Here is a 21,546-nt window from a genome sequence, read left to right as displayed (position 1 = left end):
CCACAATTCGAATAACATTCTAAAAAATATGGAATGACATAAAAAATGATATAAAGTATAAACATACATACTAATTTTTTTAATATTTTTTCATGAGAGAATGTAGTTTATCATGATAAAAGCATAGATAACATTCACGATCTTATCAATCATATTTTTCTCCTATATCTATATACGTAAATCATATTAGATATATATATATATATATATGTATAATTACATTTAATAACATCCAGAAATTTATATCTTCCCGAGTAAAAATTTTGTCATATCATCTTTGAGTGATTTTAGATAACTTTATATATTTTATGTCTGCGAAGAGATTGTTTTTTATATTTTAAAATATTCTACAGCGTTATAATATATCTTCTGTTATATTAAGAAATTGTAATCAAAATAACTCGAAGAAATTGTAATGTACTTTTACGTTAACAAATCATATCTAATTTGGATGAAACTTGATTTTCTTTCGACAGCTTTCATATGTTTGCTTATAATCACATGCCTATTATATAAAACATTATAAAAATTATATTTAAAATGTATAACCATCGAATTATTTATCCTACGGTAATGCTATCAGCGATAATATAAAATCTATCGAAAAATCTTTCAAGTTTCATCCATCAAAAATATCCAACACGAGTGCTTTGCTTGAAATTAAATTCTATGCTGATTGTGCACTCAAAGAAAACTTACGCATAATAAGCTGAACATAAGATGTCCTAAACAGCCTGGTGGGAAGTTATTGAGAAACTTTATAATAGTCTCGCTTTCTTGCACAATGCAGAGTTCTTAATGGCTCCTCGCAGGCTTTTTTAAGCTTTTGCGATCGTGAGAAGAAAAACAGAATAATTAGATAATTTTGTCGAAAATTACTGAATTTATTAACGCACGGATTTATAATGGAAATTGTATTTTTTTTCGTGGAAATGCTATTTATTGACTGATGTCTTGTGAGATAATATCCTTCCAGGTTTTTTCCGGATAATCTGCGTAATATAAGTAAAAACTTACGAGAGACACGTGTTGTGAATTTAATGTGCATGAAAATATTGTACATCGTACCCTACTTTAGATATTAGAAAATATATTTTCTATTTAGTCCCATCGCGTGAAATTTAGATGGGACGAATCTCACCGTAATTACGTTTTCGTGAATCTCCCTGTCCAGAAAAACAGTTGTTCATACCAATTACATTGCGTCTTAGCTGTTCAATGACGAATCGAAGTCGTTCCATGCGTTGTCGCGTTGAAATTCTAAGAATATACAATTAATCTAGAACTGAACGAAATTTATGGAATTCGTTATTCAACAATAAAATATCGTAGTTTGACGTCGCACGTTTAAAGATTTTTTTTTATATTTGAAAAACGCATCGCTTTGGTGAAACATCCAATAATGTTTCAACCAACGATTCGAGTTTGCGCAATTTTACAAAGTTATGCCAGTCACGTTTCACGAATAGTAGAGAGCAACTTGCAGATATATCTTCCGATGTAGGCGCGCGAAATAAAATCACGTAAACATTCCAATTTTTATGCGCCTCTTTCCTCCGGCTTTGGTAGAAAACGTGCATGTATTTGACGTGTGCACGGAATAGAAGGCTCGTACGAGAATATATGTATACAGTAGCATAATTCCTATACACATATTTTTACCTAAAAAAAAATACGTATCGTAATCATTCTACTCGTAATTAGATTTAAACTACTGTACGTATGAGAGCTAAGAACAATTGAGAAATGCGTATGGAAGTGAGTCACATACGGAAAGAATGACTTTGCTGAAGTATTTAAAAATTTAGCTGATTATAGATCTGAAAATAATTTTATTAAACTATCAAAATAATTATGTAAGAGGTTGAAGCTAGTTGCTAGACTGTCAAAATATTTTGCAACATTGCTTATTAAGCTCGAATTTTTTATATAATTATTTTTATGGTTTAACAAAATTGTTTTCAAATTTTTAGATACTTCAGCAAACTGTTTTTTTTTTCCGTGTGCATGCATCTCTGCGTAACTGCGAGATGAAGCGATGTAAGCCGCACCCGATTATGTTATCCATAATGTAATGCGTGCGTGTAAGATCTTTCGAAATCAAAATCTGATGCGTGCGGAAGGATTTGAGTGTTTGACAATCTTAGGTGATGGAAATTATGTATTGTACACGTTAAAGATCATATTCAAATTATATTCGATTTATCTCCTCACACTGAATGTCCTGATTCTACAGGCCCATTCTTTGTAACTGCGTTACAAATCACATTTTCTGAAGTTAAAATAAAAAAAACGTGTATAATTGTGCGTTGAATGGTAAAAAGTAGAAAGTGTAGAAAACTCAACTACAAGAAGCAGTCTTTATATATATATATATATCCTCTCCAGATAATTGCGACATCGCTTAATTCGGAGATTTGAAACGAAATGAATCTCGAGAATGCTATGTTAATTCCGATACTCGCATATTTCAACGGACGACGAATAATCTCGAATATATTAAGCACAAAGATTTAAAGAATTTTAGTTGTGAGATAGAGAAGCATGCTATTGCACGACACTGAAGAAATATAAAGGGCTAAACAATTGTGAACAATAATTATAGTCTCAATTGTTAGAGCTCTCGTGTAGCGCGATTGCGATAAATAAATAGATGAAGGTTCGGATATGTATTTATTTAATATTGAAAGAAGCATCTCTTGATACAATCGAAATTAAAAGAGACGCGGTAGCGTCTATATACTCGTAGTTTACATAGTCTATAAAAGATCAGCTTTTTCAAGCGTAATTTTTTTAGTAATGATTATCTATTCTATATTACATTCTATTAATTGGGACTTGAAAGACCGTTAAAACTATTTTCTGAAAAGTGGATATATAAATAGAATTACTTGAATTTTTCTTTTACTTTGGCATCGCGAAGTGAAGTATTAACAAAAACAAAATTTATAATATAAAGTTTTAATCCTGGAATGTGTGCTGATGTGAGTGGATTTTCATCCAAGTGCTAATTCAAGTTTGGTACACATTTTGTTATTAAAATTTTGATAGCTTAAAATAACATTTGATGAGACTGTTTAACATTCAAGTTAACATTTTTTTACATAACGATGCTATGTGTGTGCCGTCTATTTTCTAATCCTAAGTATTTTTTTAAACTAAATGTATAATATAGTTTTAATTTTATCCAGTTAAAGACTTAAACTTAAAATATTTCCATATTGAAACTAAACTTGATAAAAAAAAAGAATCTGCATATTTTGGGTTCCTCGCATATACAGTAATGAATCATATATTAATCAATAAATAATTAAATAACAGGCTATTGAATATCTGATATTTATTATTAAAAATAATATAGTTTAATAATTCTTATGATTTATAAAGTAAATATAAAAAACGGGTAAAAAAATTCTTAAATATGTGGATGAATTTTTAAAATAGTGTTAATGTAAAAAAAAATATGATCCCAGGGCTAATTTCTTGCGAGTGATCTTTTTTACAATTAATAGCCGCTTAATGAGGATTATTTACATTTATGTCGCGATGCGCGCGCGAGATGAGAGGGTTCATTCACCTCCATTGTGTTGTCGATTATTTAACGCGGGTTGACGACCATCGATCTCGAGGACGAGTCCATCGATTCGCACTATCGATTCCTCTTTCCACCTTCTCTAAAAAATAAAAATGGCCACTGTGGGCGCGCACATTGCGGCTGAGTACACTTAGCTCCACCGGTGTTGATAAACAGGCGGCAATAAAACGGCTCGCAACGAGCTAATCGTATTCTCGACGTTCCGAAGTGTCGACAACCCTCAGCAGAAACGGATCAACGACGGCGTCGACCGTGGAAAAGGTCAGGGAAGGCGCGGCGACGGCGGCCCTGGCCGAGGAGCGGCGTCCTCGAGCTCACAGTGGCGGCGACGACGAGCGCGGCAACGTTGAGGTTATGGACAACTTCGTGAAAATCGAGAAGATAGGGGAAGGAACGTACGGGGTGGTCTACAAAGCTCGAGACAAACTGACCGGAAAGCTGGTAGCACTCAAGAAAATCCGTCTAGAGACGTACGTTCGGTTCCGTAAATTTACTGGGAAATATAAACAAATCGCTTCTATCTCTCTTTCTTTCTCTCTCTCTCTCTCTCTCTCTCTCTCTTTTTGTCTTTCACTCGTCCAGGATATTACTCTCTGTAAACGCGGGATGAACCTGGATTCCAAATCTTGGTGAGAATGTTTTCGAGAGAATTCTATAGTCAGATTTTGTGTCAGGATTTTGTCTTCTGAAGATTGTTTCGGAATCTGTACATTACAGTTGATTTTACTATTAAAAATTTGGTAGAATTTGGATAAAAGTAAGTGATATAAATAGGAAATTGTTCGGTTAATTATCAATTGTTTTTAAGAAACTCTTTATACTATTCTTTTTTTATTGTTATATATTATGATAACAAGTAAACAATGCAAAAGTACTTTCACCTTCCCTTTTCTTTTTCTCTTATATATTTATATAGTCACACAATAAATATATTAATATTATACTAACTCTTTTAATTTAACCAATTGTGCTTTTTAATGGAAAAAAATATTTTTTAAAGAATTTTTAATTATTTATATGTAGATTTATATAACTTATTATTATTAAGCTTTTATTAATCTAGCTTGGAACATAATTTCCATAGCTATATGTTATTAATATCTCTTTTGACGCTTGATATAATACTTTTTAGTAAAAATTACATTCTTCACATGTATATAATATCTGTATAAAAACACTAGTTGAAATTTGTAAGCACAAGAATATTTGAATTATTTTTATAAAAAATTATGTTTGCCAATTTCCTTTAAAAGTTTATATGCGTTTACTATATGTTTTCATAACAAATTAATAATATGGCAAATGAGTCATATTATTAATTCTATTTGTTACTTGGAGGTGAAATTATAAGAATAATTTAATAGCGTGATATTAGTTTTTTAATGGTGTATCCTTATAAATTTAATAGCATCTAATACGAATGTTTAATTAAGATGCGCACTGTCGATTTAACCACGATTTTACAAAATTAATTTTAAATTTTAATTCGGCTATTATTTATGTATGTTAAAAATGATCAATTTGCAGAACTGCAATATCAGCTGGGCTTTTGCTTGTGCACACTGCTAACACACTGCTAACAATCTGCATATTGGGGTCAGCTGAATCTGCGGGGGCCACGTTACACTAATTTTCGTAGCACCACATTATTCAGCTTGTCCCATTATGCCATGCTCGCCTGGTTTTTAATTTGGTATTTTTTTTTAATACACTGTAATTATTAATTTAAGATATGTTCAGTTAGGATTATTTTTGGGATAAAAACTTTGTGTATGTATATTGTATATACATATATCTTCTGTAATTATAACATTTTCATTGAAGGTAACATTTGTCTTTGGGTATACAGAAATTAATGGAATTGCTCTTATATTATATTATATTATTATATTTATCTTTTCCCACCAACACGAAAAGAATGATTTTGATAAAGTATCTTAAAATTTAGATATATATAGATAAAGATCTAAAAATCATTTTATTGAGCCATCAAAATAATTATATAGGAAACTCAAGCATGATGAGAAGTGCTGCAAAAAATTTTGACATTCTAGCAATCACTTCGAACGTTCCACATAATTATTAAGAAGATTGAGATCTGTAACTAAATTTTTATATACTTCAGCAAAACCGTTCTTTCCATAAATGCAATTTGATGTTTTAATATATATTATGTTGTATATGTTCGTAAGATATATTTGTAAGTAAACTTTCTAAGCGGAAAGTTTAGTTGAAAAAAGGAGGGAAACTTTCCTATGAATGTTTCTTTAGCATATTCGTCAGATGCAGTCACTCAATTTTGCTGACTAATTAAATTAAGAGAAGGCGTTCCATCTACCGCTATTAGGGAGATATCGTTATTAAAAGACCTCGCTCATCCAAACATCATACAATTGTTCGATGTCGTAGACGGTGATAATCATCTGTACCTCGTGTTTGAATTTCTGCAGCAGGATTTGAAAAAGCTGTTAGACTCCGTTAAAGGGGGCCTAGAACCAGCTCTCGTCAAGGTAATGCGGATCTCAGCCGCATTTCATCGCGATGTTCGTGATGCCTGTATTCGTGCGTTGGTCTTTTAAAAACGGGGCGGTTTGTGTTACAGAGCTACCTCTGCCAATTATTGAAGGCAATTTCCTTCTGCCATCTCCGTTGTATATTGCACAGAGACTTAAAACCGCAGAACCTATTGATAGATCGAGAGGGTCATATAAAACTGGCCGACTTCGGATTGGCCAGAATGATCGGTGTGCCCGTTCGCACTTATACTCACGAGGTTGTCACGCTTTGGTATCGCGCACCAGAGGTTCTCCTAGGAACTAAATTGTACACCTGTGCGTTAGACATATGGAGTCTCGGTTGTATATTTGCGGAAATGGTATGTGAAGATTGCGCGAGAATTACCTGAGTCTATTGAATATTGGAACGAAACCGCGGTATCTGCAAAATAATACGATCTTTATAGGCAACCAGGAGAGCTCTGTTTCCCGGAGACTCTGAAATAGATCAGTTATTTAGAATATTTCGCATGCTCGGTACGCCAGACGAAACGATCTGGCCGGGGGTGTCACAGCTTCCGGACTACACATCTAGATTCCCAAGATGGGAGGCGTCTAACATAGACGACCTTTTACCGACTTTCGATGACGATGCCAAAGACTTAATTTCAGTAAGGAAAAACCAGCATCTACCTTACCAAAAAGTGCGCATTTTTGTATACACTTATATTTTTTTTATGTTTTTAGAAAATGCTGACGTACGATCCTAATCAGAGGATAACGGCAAAAAGAGGATTGACTCATCCTTATTTCGCTGGGATTAAATTAATTCCACCTCCACTGCTAAAAAAATACTAATGTAGATTTATATGGCCAATTGAATTTACTGTATTTTTATAGGTTTTTACATGAAACTTAAATACGAAATAATTTTGGATGGCGATAACTTTATATTGTACTACGAAAGTATGATCGATCTAAAGTACGATCTAAAGTATAGTCTAAATATATTTTTACTATAAATCTCACGTATATATTAATTTTTGATTTGTCGATATCATTTGTCTTTCATATCCTCTTCATCCATTTCCCACTCATTGTACAGTGACATGTGGATTTCAATTATATTTTTCAATAATTATATATTGCATATATCTTTTTATTTAGGTATAGTTTCTCAAGTTGTGCGTGGTATTAAAAGATGTAAATTATTAATTCATAATCAAACTATTGAAAATGTCTTTTAAAAAATACGTGACTTGTAATGTCCAAATACTGAAAAATAATAGAATTTTGATCAGTTTCTTTTGTGATTTAAGAATAATAAAATAAAACAATATAATCATTTGTAACATAGAAATAACATCGTTAATTCATTTATATTTAAATTATACGTTTCCCATATCCATTAATCTTCCACATACGGAAGATACAGAATTGGAAACTTGAATTAATTGGAAAAATAGGACTTGCGGATACAAGTCCCCGTTCCATTTCTTCTCGAATTATTATTTTCGAGCCAATTTGATTGAAATTAGTCCTAAAATAAAAAAAGTTTGTCTTTACTTAGAACTAGAGTTAATAAAAAGAAGATATCTGCTTTAGCAAGTGTAGTTTGTTAACTTTCCTATCGTTATTTTTTCCTAAGTTACTAATTAAATTTGCACTCTTATTTTTATGAAATGAACAGAATGCTCCAGATCTCGTAATTCCTTTCATACACGAATTCTTAAAAATTAATAGTTTTAATTTATATGAGATTATGAATTAAGTTTTAATTAATCAAATTTGTTTATCGAGAAGAGTTCAGTTTGAAATCAGTCGCAAATGAGAGAACCTGCGAGGAGTCTGTGACATTCTGTACTAAAGCGCTAGAAAGCCCTTCACGTTTTTGATTCGATAGCTCGATCTAGTATGCCATTCGGGCGGATTGCGACGATGGATGTTCGATCAATTTCGGTAAAGTGATTTTCTGATGAGTTTCGGCAACCGCTGGATTTGCTTCTTGCGATATCTGCGAAGACGTGAGCTTCGGAAGACGCAAGTCCTTAGGAGACGGAGTTTTCCTCGGTGTGCGGGGGGATACTCTATTAGATGTACCGGGGGACGTTTTTCTAGGTGTCTCGGGGGAAGATTTATCGCCGGCGGATCTAATGCGTAAGCTGCTGGGTGGACGCGGGGAAGTTGGTGACCTTCCCGGTGAATGACCCTTCGGCGTGCCTTTGCTGTTCGTCACGTCTGGCGAGGGTGTTTTGGATGCGCGTCCGTTTGTGAGGGTTGGACCCCCCGTTTCCTGCATGAGTTGCCCTCTGGGCGTCGTGGCTTCCGGAGATCTGGCCAGTCCGCTTCTAACGGCTTGGGGTGTCACGACGGACGAGGGCGATACAACGCCACGCGTTTTGGTCGGCGTCGAGGGCGGCGGTTGAGGCTGGGCTATCTCGTTGTTCCCGATCTTTGAATTTGGCTCATCCTGCACGGAAGTTCGAATCTGGGAAGAATCGCAACAATCATTTCTATATAAATGTGCTCAACGATGGAATAAGATGAGTCATAGATTTGGGTGCATCTAGTAATGTCGTCATCGATCACTTAGCGAGCTAATAACTCGATGCACCCCTTTGTTACATAATATATGTGCAAACTGACCTTTATTGGCAGGCGGTGAATGGTAGCGATGCTTTGCGGATCTTGAGTGAATTGTACGTGAGGGTGAAGTACACGCTGTGCGTATTATCCTTTTAAGTAAATGGCAATTTTCTAAATACTTCTAAGTAGATAAGGTATCGATAAGGAAGTCAGTTTCAGGGTCGATAATAAATCTTCGTATTGTAAATCTTGCACGAAGTAGTTCATTTTTAACTGACAGGCCTGCGAAGTCGAATTTCTAGTGCTTGAAATGATATATTTAAGTCTCATCATTCTATTTCAAATGATATAAAAAGAAATTAATTTTAACAGAACCAATTTCGAAAAATCTATTTACATTTATTCTTTTATTTCGTTTCTCAGAAGATAATTCAGAAGATAATTAAATATAACGCCTAATTCTGAAAGTAGAAATTTCAATAATTATTTGAAAACAAATATTTTAATATTTACACAAATAGTACAAATTTTCATCACTTTTAATTTTTTATTTTTTAAAGAATTGCTCTTATATCGTAACGTTAATAAATTAAAAATTTAAATAGATTATATTAGACGGATTTTAATGGACCCTAAAAAGAATATAATCAAAGAATCTTGCTCCTGGATGTTACCTATCGCGTGACAACTGTTACACATATCTTTTGCTGCACGTTTTGTTTTTAGTGTTTGTATAATAAGACTAAATAGTTATATTCTACATGTGTATTTTTATAAAGATAAATAAAGATAGATTCTTATGAAGATAAAAGGAGATGCAGCCGCTTCTTTCTCAGCAAGAAGATTGGGGGGATGCGTTCGGGTGTTGAGAGACAAAGAACGGAATAAATTTAAAAACAAAAATATTATTATAATGTCTCTCCAGAGCGATCCTAATCCAAGACGCGCGGACGCGTTGGTTACACTATTGTGTTCGTACGAAGTGGTAACTTATGACAATTACGAAGATCTAAACATTAATTATCATTCTCTGTCCCCGTATCGCAGCACATTAATTGAATCAAATTATCTCTTAATAATTCATGTGGAAGCAATACAGTGTGTAAATAATGTGTTACATATCTCCCCCTGTCCTTTTCTTTTTTTTCCTCTCCTTTTAGCGATGTGTAAATTGCACGAGGTACCTAAGGTAGTGTAGTGACGTAAGTGAGAGATTTTTATTTTTGGCGTGGCCGCACGCATTCTCCATCATCGATCTCTCCTTTCCGTTGGCAAACACTCACCATCACTAATCATCTCCCGATAGCTCTTTTTTTTCGCACCAGCGATATTTTATATATATATTATATATACTCGTGGGATGCAATGTGTTGATTACGTATCTACAATAAGGTTTACACGAATATCTCGTATGTCCTGTCGTCTAAGCGCAACCTCTCTAATCAATCCAAATGTATCTAACGGGTGTCTCACGCGAACGTCGCGATTCACCTGCGTGTTACACGGCTCTTCTGGCACTTTCTTCTCCTCCCTGGCGACCTCGTTGCACCGAGCATATCTTGGATAACTCTGCGCATAAAGCTCTGACAAAGCGTTCCTTTTCACGCATGATATATTCTCTCTAAAACTCTTAGAGTGAATCTCATTCTGAGGAGTGAAATCATTCTCAAAGATCGAAAATTGAGTCACTCTTTATCAAGAGTTTTTATCAAAAGTGACTCAATTTTCACTCTTTATAGAGTAAGATTCCACTCCAAAGAATTTGGAGTCATTTTATCCTTCTTTAATATTCGGTGAACAACAAGGATATATTATACGCATTATGCGTGAAACAGAACGCACTCAATGAGATATCACAACGCGATTTTTTTGTATCGTAGTCGTGGCTGCAATACATACTTATGTCGTGGCGCGTACATACTTATGGCGCAAAAAGCTAAGTTATCCATGGTGAACTGAAAGCCGACGCAACGCTTGTGGCTCCCTTTCGATTCATATACATGTCGATCAAGAATGCTATAGTCTTCCGTCTCCTCAGAAATCGTTAGATCCACCACGTGTCAAAGATTGCTCACGTGAACGGTAACTACACATCGTCGTTCGCGATTTAATTCGGGATGACGTATGTACCCCGTAATTCCGGTGAAATGCAACGTACATACGATATCGAGGGATCGTCGGCTGTTAAGACTTCCTCATGCGGAAATTAATGTACGCGCGTTTGTCTAACGTCTATTCCCCCTAAGAGGACGCGATGGTTCTTCCTGCGCACATTACAACGACGGGTGCGTGTGATTTTTGTACTTTCATTGGAATCTTCTACAGATACGAAAGCGAATATGACACTAGTGATAAATTAAGTAATAAGGATAGAATTCCCAATTTTACACTCGCGAAATTGAATACGATTGGCAATATTATAAATTAAATTTAAAAAATATTACACGTTCTTGTCGTCTGCAAAATAAAATTTGAGAACATTTAATTCTGAAGACATTTATAATTACATTTGCCCTATTCTTTGTCGATAGCTTTGTCATCTTCATGCACATTGTTAACTTCTTAAAGGATTATGATGCATATAATGCCCTATTATGATGCATTGAAAAACATATTAAATTCGTATATGAGATAACTAAATTGCAATTCGTGATATATGTTGATTATGGCATAAATGCGTATCAAAAATCGAAAAAGTTCGCAAATATTAATATTCACGTAGCGAGAGTGCATGAGAATTAATGCGTCGACATAATGATTTATAATAGAAAATCGCAAAGACGTACCGTTACAGGAATCCTTGATAAAAAAAGCTATCGCTTAAAAAGACAAAGAGCCCTCATGCACATAGAAATTGTTCCTCAAATCTGTTCTTCGTTTATATATTACAACAAAGTGAAATACTTTTCCTCAGTTCTTTTGTTCTTTTATATGATTGCCTTATGATTTTTTTGTGCACTTACGTAAATATTTGGATAAAGGGTGTTTTCACGCAACGCACAATGACGTATTCGCTTTATCTCTCTTTAAAAATAACTAAAACCGCTGTGAACGCGAAATGAAAGTATCCGGAAACCTCGCGTTGTATTCGATAACAAATCAACGCGACAATTGCCTCGCTCGTTAATTTAATTCGTCCGTCGCGCAAATTTTGTCGCTTGCGTAGACGAGATATCGATCGCGGTGCTCCTTTTTTTCGAGGACTTCCGTGCACCGTACATCTCAGTGTTTATCTCGATCGCGCAAGGAAAGTGCTCGTTCGTCCTCCAAAGGGGGTAGATGGATAAACGTGATTAATCACATGCAAATGATATAATTAAAGCGGGTCTATCGGCCGACTTTTCGTGACCTAGCATTCCTGGTTCAGGTTCTCGTCCGAGGCTGGCAGGCCGTTCTTGCCGGTGATCGCGCCGGAGGGCACGGGGCTCTGCGGGCACAAGACACGATATCAGGATTAAGCCTGCAGCATCCTTGCGAACTGAATAAATCGACTGATGCCCGTTTCTACCAATGCAGTTTAATTTTAATCACGGTTCAATTAATTCTTCATTTTTTTCCAGTTCCAAAAATTAGAAGAAGACAAAGGTAAGTTGAACTTAGATTAAAGTTAATCTACTTTGGTATAGAAATGGACATAAATAAAATAAATAAATGTCCTTTTAATGCGCGTTAACTCTTTCAGGCTGTGCGATAGGCTAGCATTCCACCAATATTGCCATTAGATGTTATTTTAATAATTTAGATAGAGTTTGAAAAGATTTTCCCACAAAACAAATTTTCCTATCTCGTTTCATGCGGCTTATCCTGATTAGTTACGCATAATCCGTAATAGTATTGCACTTATCGATTTAGAATCTGCTTCTTCAATATCTAATTTATTAATTGTTTTTTCAGTTTTCCCTCTTTTGCGAATGAGATTTAGAAAGAAACAAAAACAATTTCATTACGATTAAGTTTAACTTTTAGAGGGTGGGAATCTATTTTTAAAATCTTACAGCTTTTCTGTAAGTAAGAGTAAGATTTATTATAATTTATTATTTCATTTTATTTCTGCTTCAAAATGACATTTTCAATGATCAATATGACACTTTCAGGGCCACTATTATAGTTTTCTGTCCTGTAAAAGTTAATTTAGAGCGCAGGATTAATGACTCTTAATATCTGTGATATGGAGACTGCAATTGCGTAATCACGATAGGTGCATTTTTGCGAAGGTAACAACCAGCAGAAATAGAGGAGTTCAATAGAGAACCAAGTTTTGCGGTCAGAAATATTATGAAACATTTAGTAAATAAATAATTTCTTTATCTCTCGGAGACTAGTCTTATCGAAGACTGTTTTAAATAAATTTCTAAGATGATATCCAATACAATATTTCGAATGTTTTTCTATCGATATATGTACATTTTTCGCAATTATTTATCTATCAATGCGAACTAGTATTTAAATGTGCTGTGTATGCCATTGTGAATACGCATGCAACGCGTGTTTAAGCACATAGGTGCAGATTAAATGCGAAAAATCTCGAGAAGAAATATTGTCGGACTAGAACTTTCCATCATTGCGACACGTTTCTTTGCGAAAAAAAACTAGAAAAATTCTACCGCGCAAAAGTTCTGAAGAGAGAAGTAATGAAGTAACAAAGTTCTGTGATGAAATTATATTCTCAAGACTTTTTTAATTTGTAAAAAAATTACCTGAGACCCGCTGCCATTCAAACTCTCAACGTTGGAACTCGTCTGCCGAAGATAATCTCTGTCGTTGAAAATTTTTTTGTCGCCACCACCCGGCTTGTGCTTCACATTGTCTAGCGAACCGATCTTGCTTTCAGCCTTGATATCTATTTTTTGCGATGGGATCTAAGAAAATGAACGACGAGAACCGTATTATTTATTTGATAATAAAATCTTATTTAATAAGCGGCTAGAGGAGAGTGAAAATAAAAAGCTAGAAGTAGGTTTTCCTGTTTTTTTCACGTAATCGAATATATGATAATAGAGTATATTTATTATAATATTCATTTGTCAATAAAATTAGATTTAAAGGCACGATAACAGAAGTGACGATTGATCTAGAGTCTAAATAAATTTAGAAACATGCATAAATACATGCTTAAATCTCCAATGTATACATTTTACTTACTCACGTCTATATCCGGCGATATAGATAGAACTTTACCACTTTATTGCAAAGTGATGATAAGCACATTTTGGTATCTCGTAAATCGTGGAGGTAAACTAGCTGATCTATCATGCTGATTATAAATAGCGATTTCCAGTGTGGGAATATCGATGTACGAGATATATGCAGTCGTACGTTCATTTGTAGGGTCTAATTCTACTTATTTTTACATCCACGATTTTAACGAAGTACAAGAAATTAATTTTAATCATGATGTCATGAGATCAGACAACGAAGGCCATAAAGAGTGGAGTGAGGAAGATAGAAAAAAGCGACACATGATATACCTAATTTTTGCACGCTATTTGATTAGCTGTATGATATACTCACGTCATTCTTCGTTTCCTGCGGTGTCTTTGGCGAAGTTGTGGACTGAACATCAAGAAATAACAATGGCTTGTTAATAATGACAATAGACAATACATGCGTGTACGAATTAGCTGCACAATTGGATTTTGCGTCTTCTAATGATAATGTTTTTTTATTCGGGTTTTAACAGAATTAACGATGCTCTTGACGGACCAATAAATGTTCTCCTTCGCTAAAAATTTCGAACTATTGTAAAGTAAAATTAATAATTCCAATTATCGCTTTAAAAGCCATGAAGTCATAAACAATTTGGAATTATTAATTCTTCTTGAAAATTGTCAAAATACATAGCTGTTCCCTCTTGCTGGATCATCATTCTTCTTTCAAAACTATAAATAACTTTGTTCGGGATATATGTATGCATATATATATATATATATATACACGTTTGTAATATACGTAATATTACTATCTACGCCAGCATTCCGCATGCAATGAAATTTGGACTAGCGCATTACTAAGTAATTATCTCGGATGTTCTTATGACATAAAATGAACGAAGCGAGCATTGCATTTATAATGCATTCTATGCCAATTAAGCTTCTGTCACCGAACCAGCCATCTGTGAATCATTTGTGTGAGGATGAGAATTTATGTAATGACTTTTTGTAGCAGTAAATATATAGTATTATTGCTTCTTCGTTCTTCAGGATTATGCCAAAAATAAAGTACTAACAAATACAAATGTGAATGTAAACGCATACATATAAATGCATGCAATAGATTATTAAGATTTCTTTTCGGGATTAATCGCTTGATGCAGAAAATAACATGAACGTGCTAATATTAATTAAAGCATCATTAGAATTAAAAAGAATGATATTTAATATTTGAACTAAGGATTTCGATTAACTGAGAATCTCAATGTTTGCAAGAATATATTAAAACAGTAAAAAATTGATTAATATGCTAAAAAATTTATGTAACTGGCTTATAATAAAACTGGTTTTAAACTACACAGACGTCTAACAGTCTACTCCAATGAATCTCACCTTGACGGTGCCGCCACCAGGAATATGCTTTGCGTTGTCTTTGGATCCGACTTTTGGTTTTGCTTTGTCCTTGAAGTCGAGTTTTACCGTTTCGATTTTCTTGTCACCACCTCCCGGTTTGTAAGTTGCGTTCTCCAAGGAGCCCACTTTGGACTTGGCATTCCATTGAAGTTTCACTTGAGAGATCTGTAATTTCATGACATCTATAATGCGTGTTCGCTTCTCAATCTTACTTTCGATTAGGATTTGTTTCTTTTGACAACTTCGAAGCTTCGAAAGAATTCGAATTTTCGAAGTTACCTTCGAACTGTCGAAGTTTAAAGTGACTTCGAAACTTCGAAGCTTCGAAAAATATATTTGTGTGAATAGAAAAAATAAAAATAAAAATATATTCGTAATAGACATATATTGGTAAATATATTTGTATATTAAATTAATTTGTATATTAAATTAAGTATATTAAATTAATAATTGTGTATTTCGATTTTTCGAAGATTTTAATGCCAAAGCTTTGAAATTCAAAGCCAACGAAGTAAATCACCAGTTCTATTTTTGATACTATTTCTGACGAACATCGGAGAGAAAAATAAAGATTCTCTAATGTCCGTTTCTACCAATAGATTAATCTTGATTCAATTTATTCTTTATCTTTTTAGAATTAGAAAAAAATGAAGAGTTGGTTAAACCAAGATTAAACTACGTTGGTAGAAACGGGCATAAGAAACGTGAAAATTACTTTTTTATCGGCAATTAAATGCTTAATATAATACGGGATCGAAAGGGATCACCTTTTTGTCGCCTCCACTGGGTGCATACTTCTCGTTCTTCGCGGCGATCTTCGGTTGCGCTTTGCTGAAGTCGAGCTTCCTGTTCTCAATTTTCACTTTACCACCTCCCGGTTTGTAACTCGCGTTGTCTAGAGAACCGATTTTCGATCGTACAGTCTTCAGGTTCGGGGAGGGCGCAGCACCAACTTGAACTTTATTCATCGGCATCTCTGCAGGATTAAACAACAAGATCGTTTGGACACACGTTACATTAATATGACTTTTTAAACATTGCCCTTACTCTAATTTTTTCGATAGTGTACATCAGACTTTGTTTATGCAAAGTATAGAGTAACCTATTTCTAAATTAATATAAAACAAAGAATACTTACTTTTTTTATCTTGAGCGATCGACGTAGGTGTGTCAGGAGTTTTCGGTAATGATTTAGCGGATTTCGTAGGCGATCCAGCGTTCGATCTTTTGTCATCTCCATTCGTACTCTGTGCCTATTTGAAACAATTTTAATTTATCGGAAAGAGATATTTTTAATACTACGATCTATAAGAATGGAAGGAAAGGACAGATATAAATGTAATTTAAGATATTTACCCCGCTAACCGATTCTCTCGCTCTACCATTTTGGACCGCTGTGAGAAAAAAGAACAATATATTACTATACATCGTAATGATCAGTTAAAAATATGCATACGTCAGAATCGTGTCGCACCGAAGCAAAGTCTCAAGAGTCTCGAATATAGAATCGGAATAGTTTTTCGTAAAGTGATCAATTTGTTTGAAATAAATTTTAAAATATTCTCTATTTTAACGAGATAGCTAAGCTAATTTTAAATATATTGTAGATAGAAATAGAATTTCCTTGTTTGAGAAATTAGTTTTATTATTATTTTATAATATATCGAATTTCCGGAGAGGACGAAAATAGCTGCTCTGAATATTTAAGAAGCAAGCGAACGTAAATAAATTGACATTCGCGAAGCAAACAAATTATAATCTCTCTTTTTTTCTTTATTCAATTTGCGCGTGAACGCGCAAGGACCTTTTTTCTCCGTAGCTTTCTTCTCCGCCTTCTCGTCGTCTGGTTTCTCCGATGTTGGAGTTTTAACCGTTAAAGTGGTGGGCTTTGACATCGCTGTTGACGTTTTGTTCGCTTTTTCATCAGAATCTTCGACGAAGGACATTTTCTTTTTCTCGTCCTCCGTCTGTTTCCCGCTATTGACAGGTGATTTCGGTAATCGAGGGCTACGACTGGAAGACAGCGTTCTCGGCTGTCCATTATCGTAGCCCTTTATATCTTCAGGTGAAACCGACCCCGATAGTTTGTCTCGATTCCCTGGTGTGGGTGACCTCAAAGATTTAGGTGATTTGCTGCCTTTCTCGCTCGTCAAACTCAACGATGACGCTGGTCTACTGGACTCTTTCACCCGCAGAGTGCCTTCGGCGGATTTGTCGCGATGCGGATTCTCGGAGGGTTTGTCTGCCTCGATGTTGCTTGAGTCTATTGCAGTTTGAGGTGTGCTCGAACGTGATTTGTTTGGCGTTCTCGCCGCGGTTTCCGGCTCTCTCTCCGCATTCGGAGATGACGCCAACTGCGAAGCCGGGGTACTTGCACGCGATTTATCTGGCGTCTTTGACTCCGGTGTTCTCGATTCCAGTTCCGCGTTTTCGGATGGAGTGCTCGAACGCGACTTATTCGGAGTCTTGACTGGAGTCTTTGGTTCCTGTTCCGCGTTTCCGGACGGCTCTAGTCGGGCTGGAGTGCTGGAACGCGATTTATCCGGACTTCTGTTCTGTTCCGCGTTCTGAGGAGTGTCCAAATAAGATGGAGTGACAGATCGTGAATTGTCCGAAGATTTCGGAGGAGTCTTCAGGCTCTGTTCGACATTCTGTGCGTCGTTATTATACGGACTGCTGGGCTTTTTTATTTCTTCGGATGCAGCGTCAACCTCTTTTGACGGCGATCTATCAGCGAGTTGTTCCTCCTTTTTTTCTTCTTTATCATTATTTACTGCGGAAGATGGTCTGCTTTGAGAAATAAGGGTCGCCGTATTATCAACGTTAGCAGAAATTGGTCTTGAGGGTATGTCTTGCTTGTCATCCATTTGTTCTACCTTATTTTCCATAGTAGCCGTCCCTGGACGGCTCGCGGGTCTACTAGCATCGTCGAGTTTTCTCGGGGTTGAAGGCGATTTGGATCCATTCATCAATTCCTCAGAAGTACCATCGCCATTGTGTCGCGGCGACTTGTTATTATCCATCACGACGTCATCGTCGTCGTCGTTCTCGCCGTTCTCACGAACATCGGACTTCTTTCCCTGCAAGCCTTCCGGTTTATCATCGCCTGTCTCATTGATGTCTGCCATCTTTTCGATAACAATACGTGGTCGTGTCGGTTGCTTGATTTCCTCGTTTGATAAAAGGTGCTGTCGCTGTAGACTTATCAACGAGTCATTTCTCAATAACTGTCGTGGAAAAATGGATTCTTGGCTAGGTCGTCGCGGTTCGTTTTGTGAAGGTGCGACGTCCGGTCGTTGAAATCGTGGATCGTTACCACCTCGCTGCTGCTGCTGTTGCTGCGCTTGATACGCCTGTTGGTTAATGACGAAGGGTGGCCTTTGACCTCCTGCTCCTTGTGGCGGGGGACCTCGGATCCCCGGGGAATACACGAAACGTTGATTCGGAGGTAGTAGCGGATTCTGCTGAGGCAGCTGACCGGGCTGCGGTGACCTTGGAGGAAAAGAACCCCCCGGTGGTCTTGGCGGACCGTAAGGCCTAAGCTGCACGAATTGACCCGAGGCTGGTGGTGGACCTAGAGAGGAACGACTATCCAATCGTCGTAATGGTGGTCCAGGTCGAGGTACGCCTATAGGACCATTATTTATCGAATTTCTGGGAGACGGAGGGGGACCTTGCGGTCGCGCCTGAAATCCTTGCTGTGGTAAAGGAGCGTTTGGCTTCACCTGTGGAAGAATAGCATTTGTCGCGTATATCCGTGCGGAAATGTGTATTCGTCGGTGAGTCTCTATTACGAGATAAATCAGTTTGACAGAGAATAGACGAACTTAGAGATAGCTCTCTGGTGTGTTACATCATAAGCTATTAATTTCTTTTTATTTATAAAAAATTAGATACTGAATATTCTATAAAATTTCGTGAATTTTTGCCCGAATATTTTTATGACCGCAGTGCTTCATAGTTTCAAGAAAACGCAGAAATTGAAGATGCTATAATCTGTTGAAATCAATTTTGGTGCTATAGATATAGTCATCATCAGCTTAAAGAGCATTGCTTAACCTTCTGCCCGCGAGTTAAAGTCGTTTACTCTTTTCAACTCTTTTCAACTGTGAAGAAAATGAATAAATGGATATTTGTATCAAGACGTCCGCTATCCGAGGATTAAGCAACTCCTAGATAATCAATATTATTGTATAATATCAAATATTATACAATAACAAATAATCATCAATGGAAGCTATATTGAGCTTCCATGCTGTTGTTTGTTTTAAATTATTTAAAGAGGATATTAACAATATTGTATAAAATAATTGTACAATAATATTGACCATCTACGGTCTGCTTTAAATTAGCACAGTCATGTTTTTTATTATTTTGAGCATAAATTATATAGATATTACACATATTCGTGCGTTTCTGACGTCAAAATCTGAATTCCCTGCTTGATAGTATAATATTCAGGAAATGAATGAATATATATTCAATTAATTCCAAGTTTCCTACCTTCGATTTAAATGTCGATTTTATCTCTTCTTTGTTAGATAGATTTAAATGAGTTATGATACCTTGATTCGACATGCAGATCTGAAACGCGCAGTTTGGCACCGAAAACGTTCGCGATGCGAGATAATCTCGAGCGACATTGGCATATGAAGAAACCGAAGGTTATTGGCGTAACGAGGCACAAATTGTGATCGACAATATTAACCTTGACCTTAGTACCATCGATCTTTTCGTTATGTCCCGATTAAAATTGCGAGTCTACAAACATTGATTTAATTTTCTGCATCATCTTGTAACCGTAATTTCCGACACAAAATCATCGTTGACCTTCTCGTTGTCAATTTCGAATAACGCGTTTTAGAGCAACATTCTAGCGATTGTTTGCTATCATCGTCAGTATTTTCACAATTCAATTTCATTAATTTCTAACGCGACATTTCGTGTTGCAGGCTAATCCGCACGACGCTAAAATGTACTACGATAACAATGTGGAAACCGCGAGAGAACTACAGTCGCTGACGCGAGTCGAAATTCATGAAATAGTGGCCCTGAGTTTATCGATCTTTTGATAATGCGGGTCGGTGACGTTTCATCATGCCGTTTTCACCGTGCCTGCCACCGTTTTCGACTCATTATAGGATCAAGCCACGAACGACTTGACTTCCATCGCGATTCATTCGCTTCGAGGGATGCTATCAGCGACGTTATGTTTACGAGCAAGATCCTCATTTTTCTCCCAAAGAAGTCAATTTTTTAAACGTAACGAGATCGAGCTCATTCATTAATTTATTAGAATCAGATGTCATATGAAAGATGTATGAAGATATAATCATTATCATGGATCCTTTATTAATGATCGTTGTACGTGTTTTAGTTTATGTATCTTGTCCTATTTTGCTTACCATAGTTTCTCCGTGGCTCGAAGCAGATTCGGCCACGCTGTTCGCGGTTTGCTGCGAATCCATATCGATTTCTTTCACGTACTCTTATGGGGTATACCTCAACTTCGCCTCGGTCAATATGGTTCCCCGTAAACCTGTTGCGTAAACATGTGACCAACGAGTCTTCGTGAAGGTTCACGAACCAAGCGATCGACATCAGTGCCGCTACAATGTGAATGAATGTCGCAGCGTGTCAGACGAGGACTACTTTTGTCTCATACTAGAGACGCTGTATTACGACGTACGCGCGTGATAAAAGCGACGGAGAAGATATCGATGTGCCAGAAGAAAGTACATTTTGTACCAAAGAGCTCGAGAAGTAGCTCCAATATTAAATTTTATCAAACATAGGAAAAATGTGGAAAAAAGCAATTTTATCTTTAGCTATAAACATAATTAAAAAATTAGATCAGATTTGAGATAATCTAAGAAACTGCCCCATAATAATATTTTATAAAAACACTTTCGCACAGTGAATAATATTATTTGTTACTTATAGAATACTTATAGAAAAGATTAATTTTGCATTAACACAAGAAACTTTATGGATATTAGTTGCAATAATGAATTAATAACTAATATAAACTTTTTATAAGAAATTAATATCTAATTAATATAAAACCAATGGAGAAGCTAATGGAGAAAAATTGTATCACACATTCCATTCTGCAGTATTATTTAAATTTTATCGATTCCATTATTTTAGAAAAATTCTTTTAATGTGTACATGGGATGTTTTAAAGCAATATTTATTAGCATATCAGAAATTAAAATATGTAAAAGTCTCCGACATTTAAATACTATGAATAATTCATAGCTGAATGTGATATAGACATTCGACAGAGTTATATGTATGTCTATTT

At 35.6% G+C, this 21,546-nt stretch overlaps 3 protein-coding genes across 5 annotated transcripts; 1 reads left to right on the top strand and 2 right to left on the bottom strand.

Annotated features, from left to right (window-relative positions):
- Window positions 1-3,681: 3,681 nt before the first annotated feature.
- LOC108723894 (cyclin-dependent kinase 2) lies at window positions 3,682-7,336 on the top strand. Its single transcript, XM_018449923.1, has 5 exons — window positions 3,682-4,074; window positions 5,916-6,105; window positions 6,198-6,470; window positions 6,558-6,761; window positions 6,838-7,336. Exons 1-5 carry the CDS (start codon window positions 3,950-3,952, stop codon window positions 6,946-6,948), a joined length of 903 nt encoding a protein of 300 aa, XP_018305425.1. The 5' UTR covers window positions 3,682-3,949; the 3' UTR covers window positions 6,949-7,336.
- Window positions 7,337-7,891: 555 nt separating this feature from the next.
- Window positions 7,892-8,879, bottom strand: LOC108723898 (serine/arginine repetitive matrix protein 1). 2 transcript variants are annotated; one of them, XM_018449929.1, is made up of 2 exons: window positions 8,737-8,879; window positions 7,892-8,578 (listed from the first exon to the last, which is right to left on the bottom strand). In XM_018449929.1, exon 2 carries the CDS (start codon window positions 8,387-8,389, stop codon window positions 8,000-8,002), a length of 390 nt encoding a protein of 129 aa, XP_018305431.1. In that variant the 5' UTR covers window positions 8,390-8,578; window positions 8,737-8,879; the 3' UTR covers window positions 7,892-7,999. The 2 variants fall into 2 exon arrangements, with proteins under 2 accessions (XP_018305431.1, XP_018305432.1); XM_018449930.1 differs by having other exon boundaries at window positions 7,892-8,560.
- Window positions 8,880-9,508: 629 nt separating this feature from the next.
- On the bottom strand, window positions 9,509-20,921 carry tau (microtubule-associated protein tau). 2 transcript variants are annotated; one of them, XM_018449958.1, is made up of 9 exons: window positions 20,645-20,921; window positions 17,044-18,964; window positions 16,596-16,633; window positions 16,378-16,492; window positions 16,007-16,215; window positions 15,219-15,404; window positions 14,188-14,229; window positions 13,374-13,535; window positions 9,509-12,103 (listed from the first exon to the last, which is right to left on the bottom strand). In XM_018449958.1, the coding sequence occupies exons 1-9, from the start codon at window positions 20,705-20,707 to the stop codon at window positions 12,026-12,028; spliced, it is 2,814 nt and encodes a 937-aa protein (XP_018305460.1). In that variant the 5' UTR covers window positions 20,708-20,921; the 3' UTR covers window positions 9,509-12,025. The 2 variants fall into 2 exon arrangements, with proteins under 2 accessions (XP_018305460.1, XP_018305462.1); XM_018449960.1 differs by lacking the exon at window positions 14,188-14,229 and having other exon boundaries at window positions 20,645-20,920.
- Window positions 20,922-21,546: the final 625 nt, after the last annotated feature.

Source organism: Mycetomoellerius zeteki, unplaced genomic scaffold (genome assembly GCF_001594055.1).
Source record: "Mycetomoellerius zeteki isolate Tzet28-1 unplaced genomic scaffold, Tzet1.0 scaffold252, whole genome shotgun sequence".
NCBI lineage: Eukaryota > Metazoa > Arthropoda > Insecta > Hymenoptera > Formicidae > Mycetomoellerius > Mycetomoellerius zeteki.
Note: the sequence above shows the minus strand (reverse complement) of the source record. Positions and strands in the feature narration are given on the sequence as shown.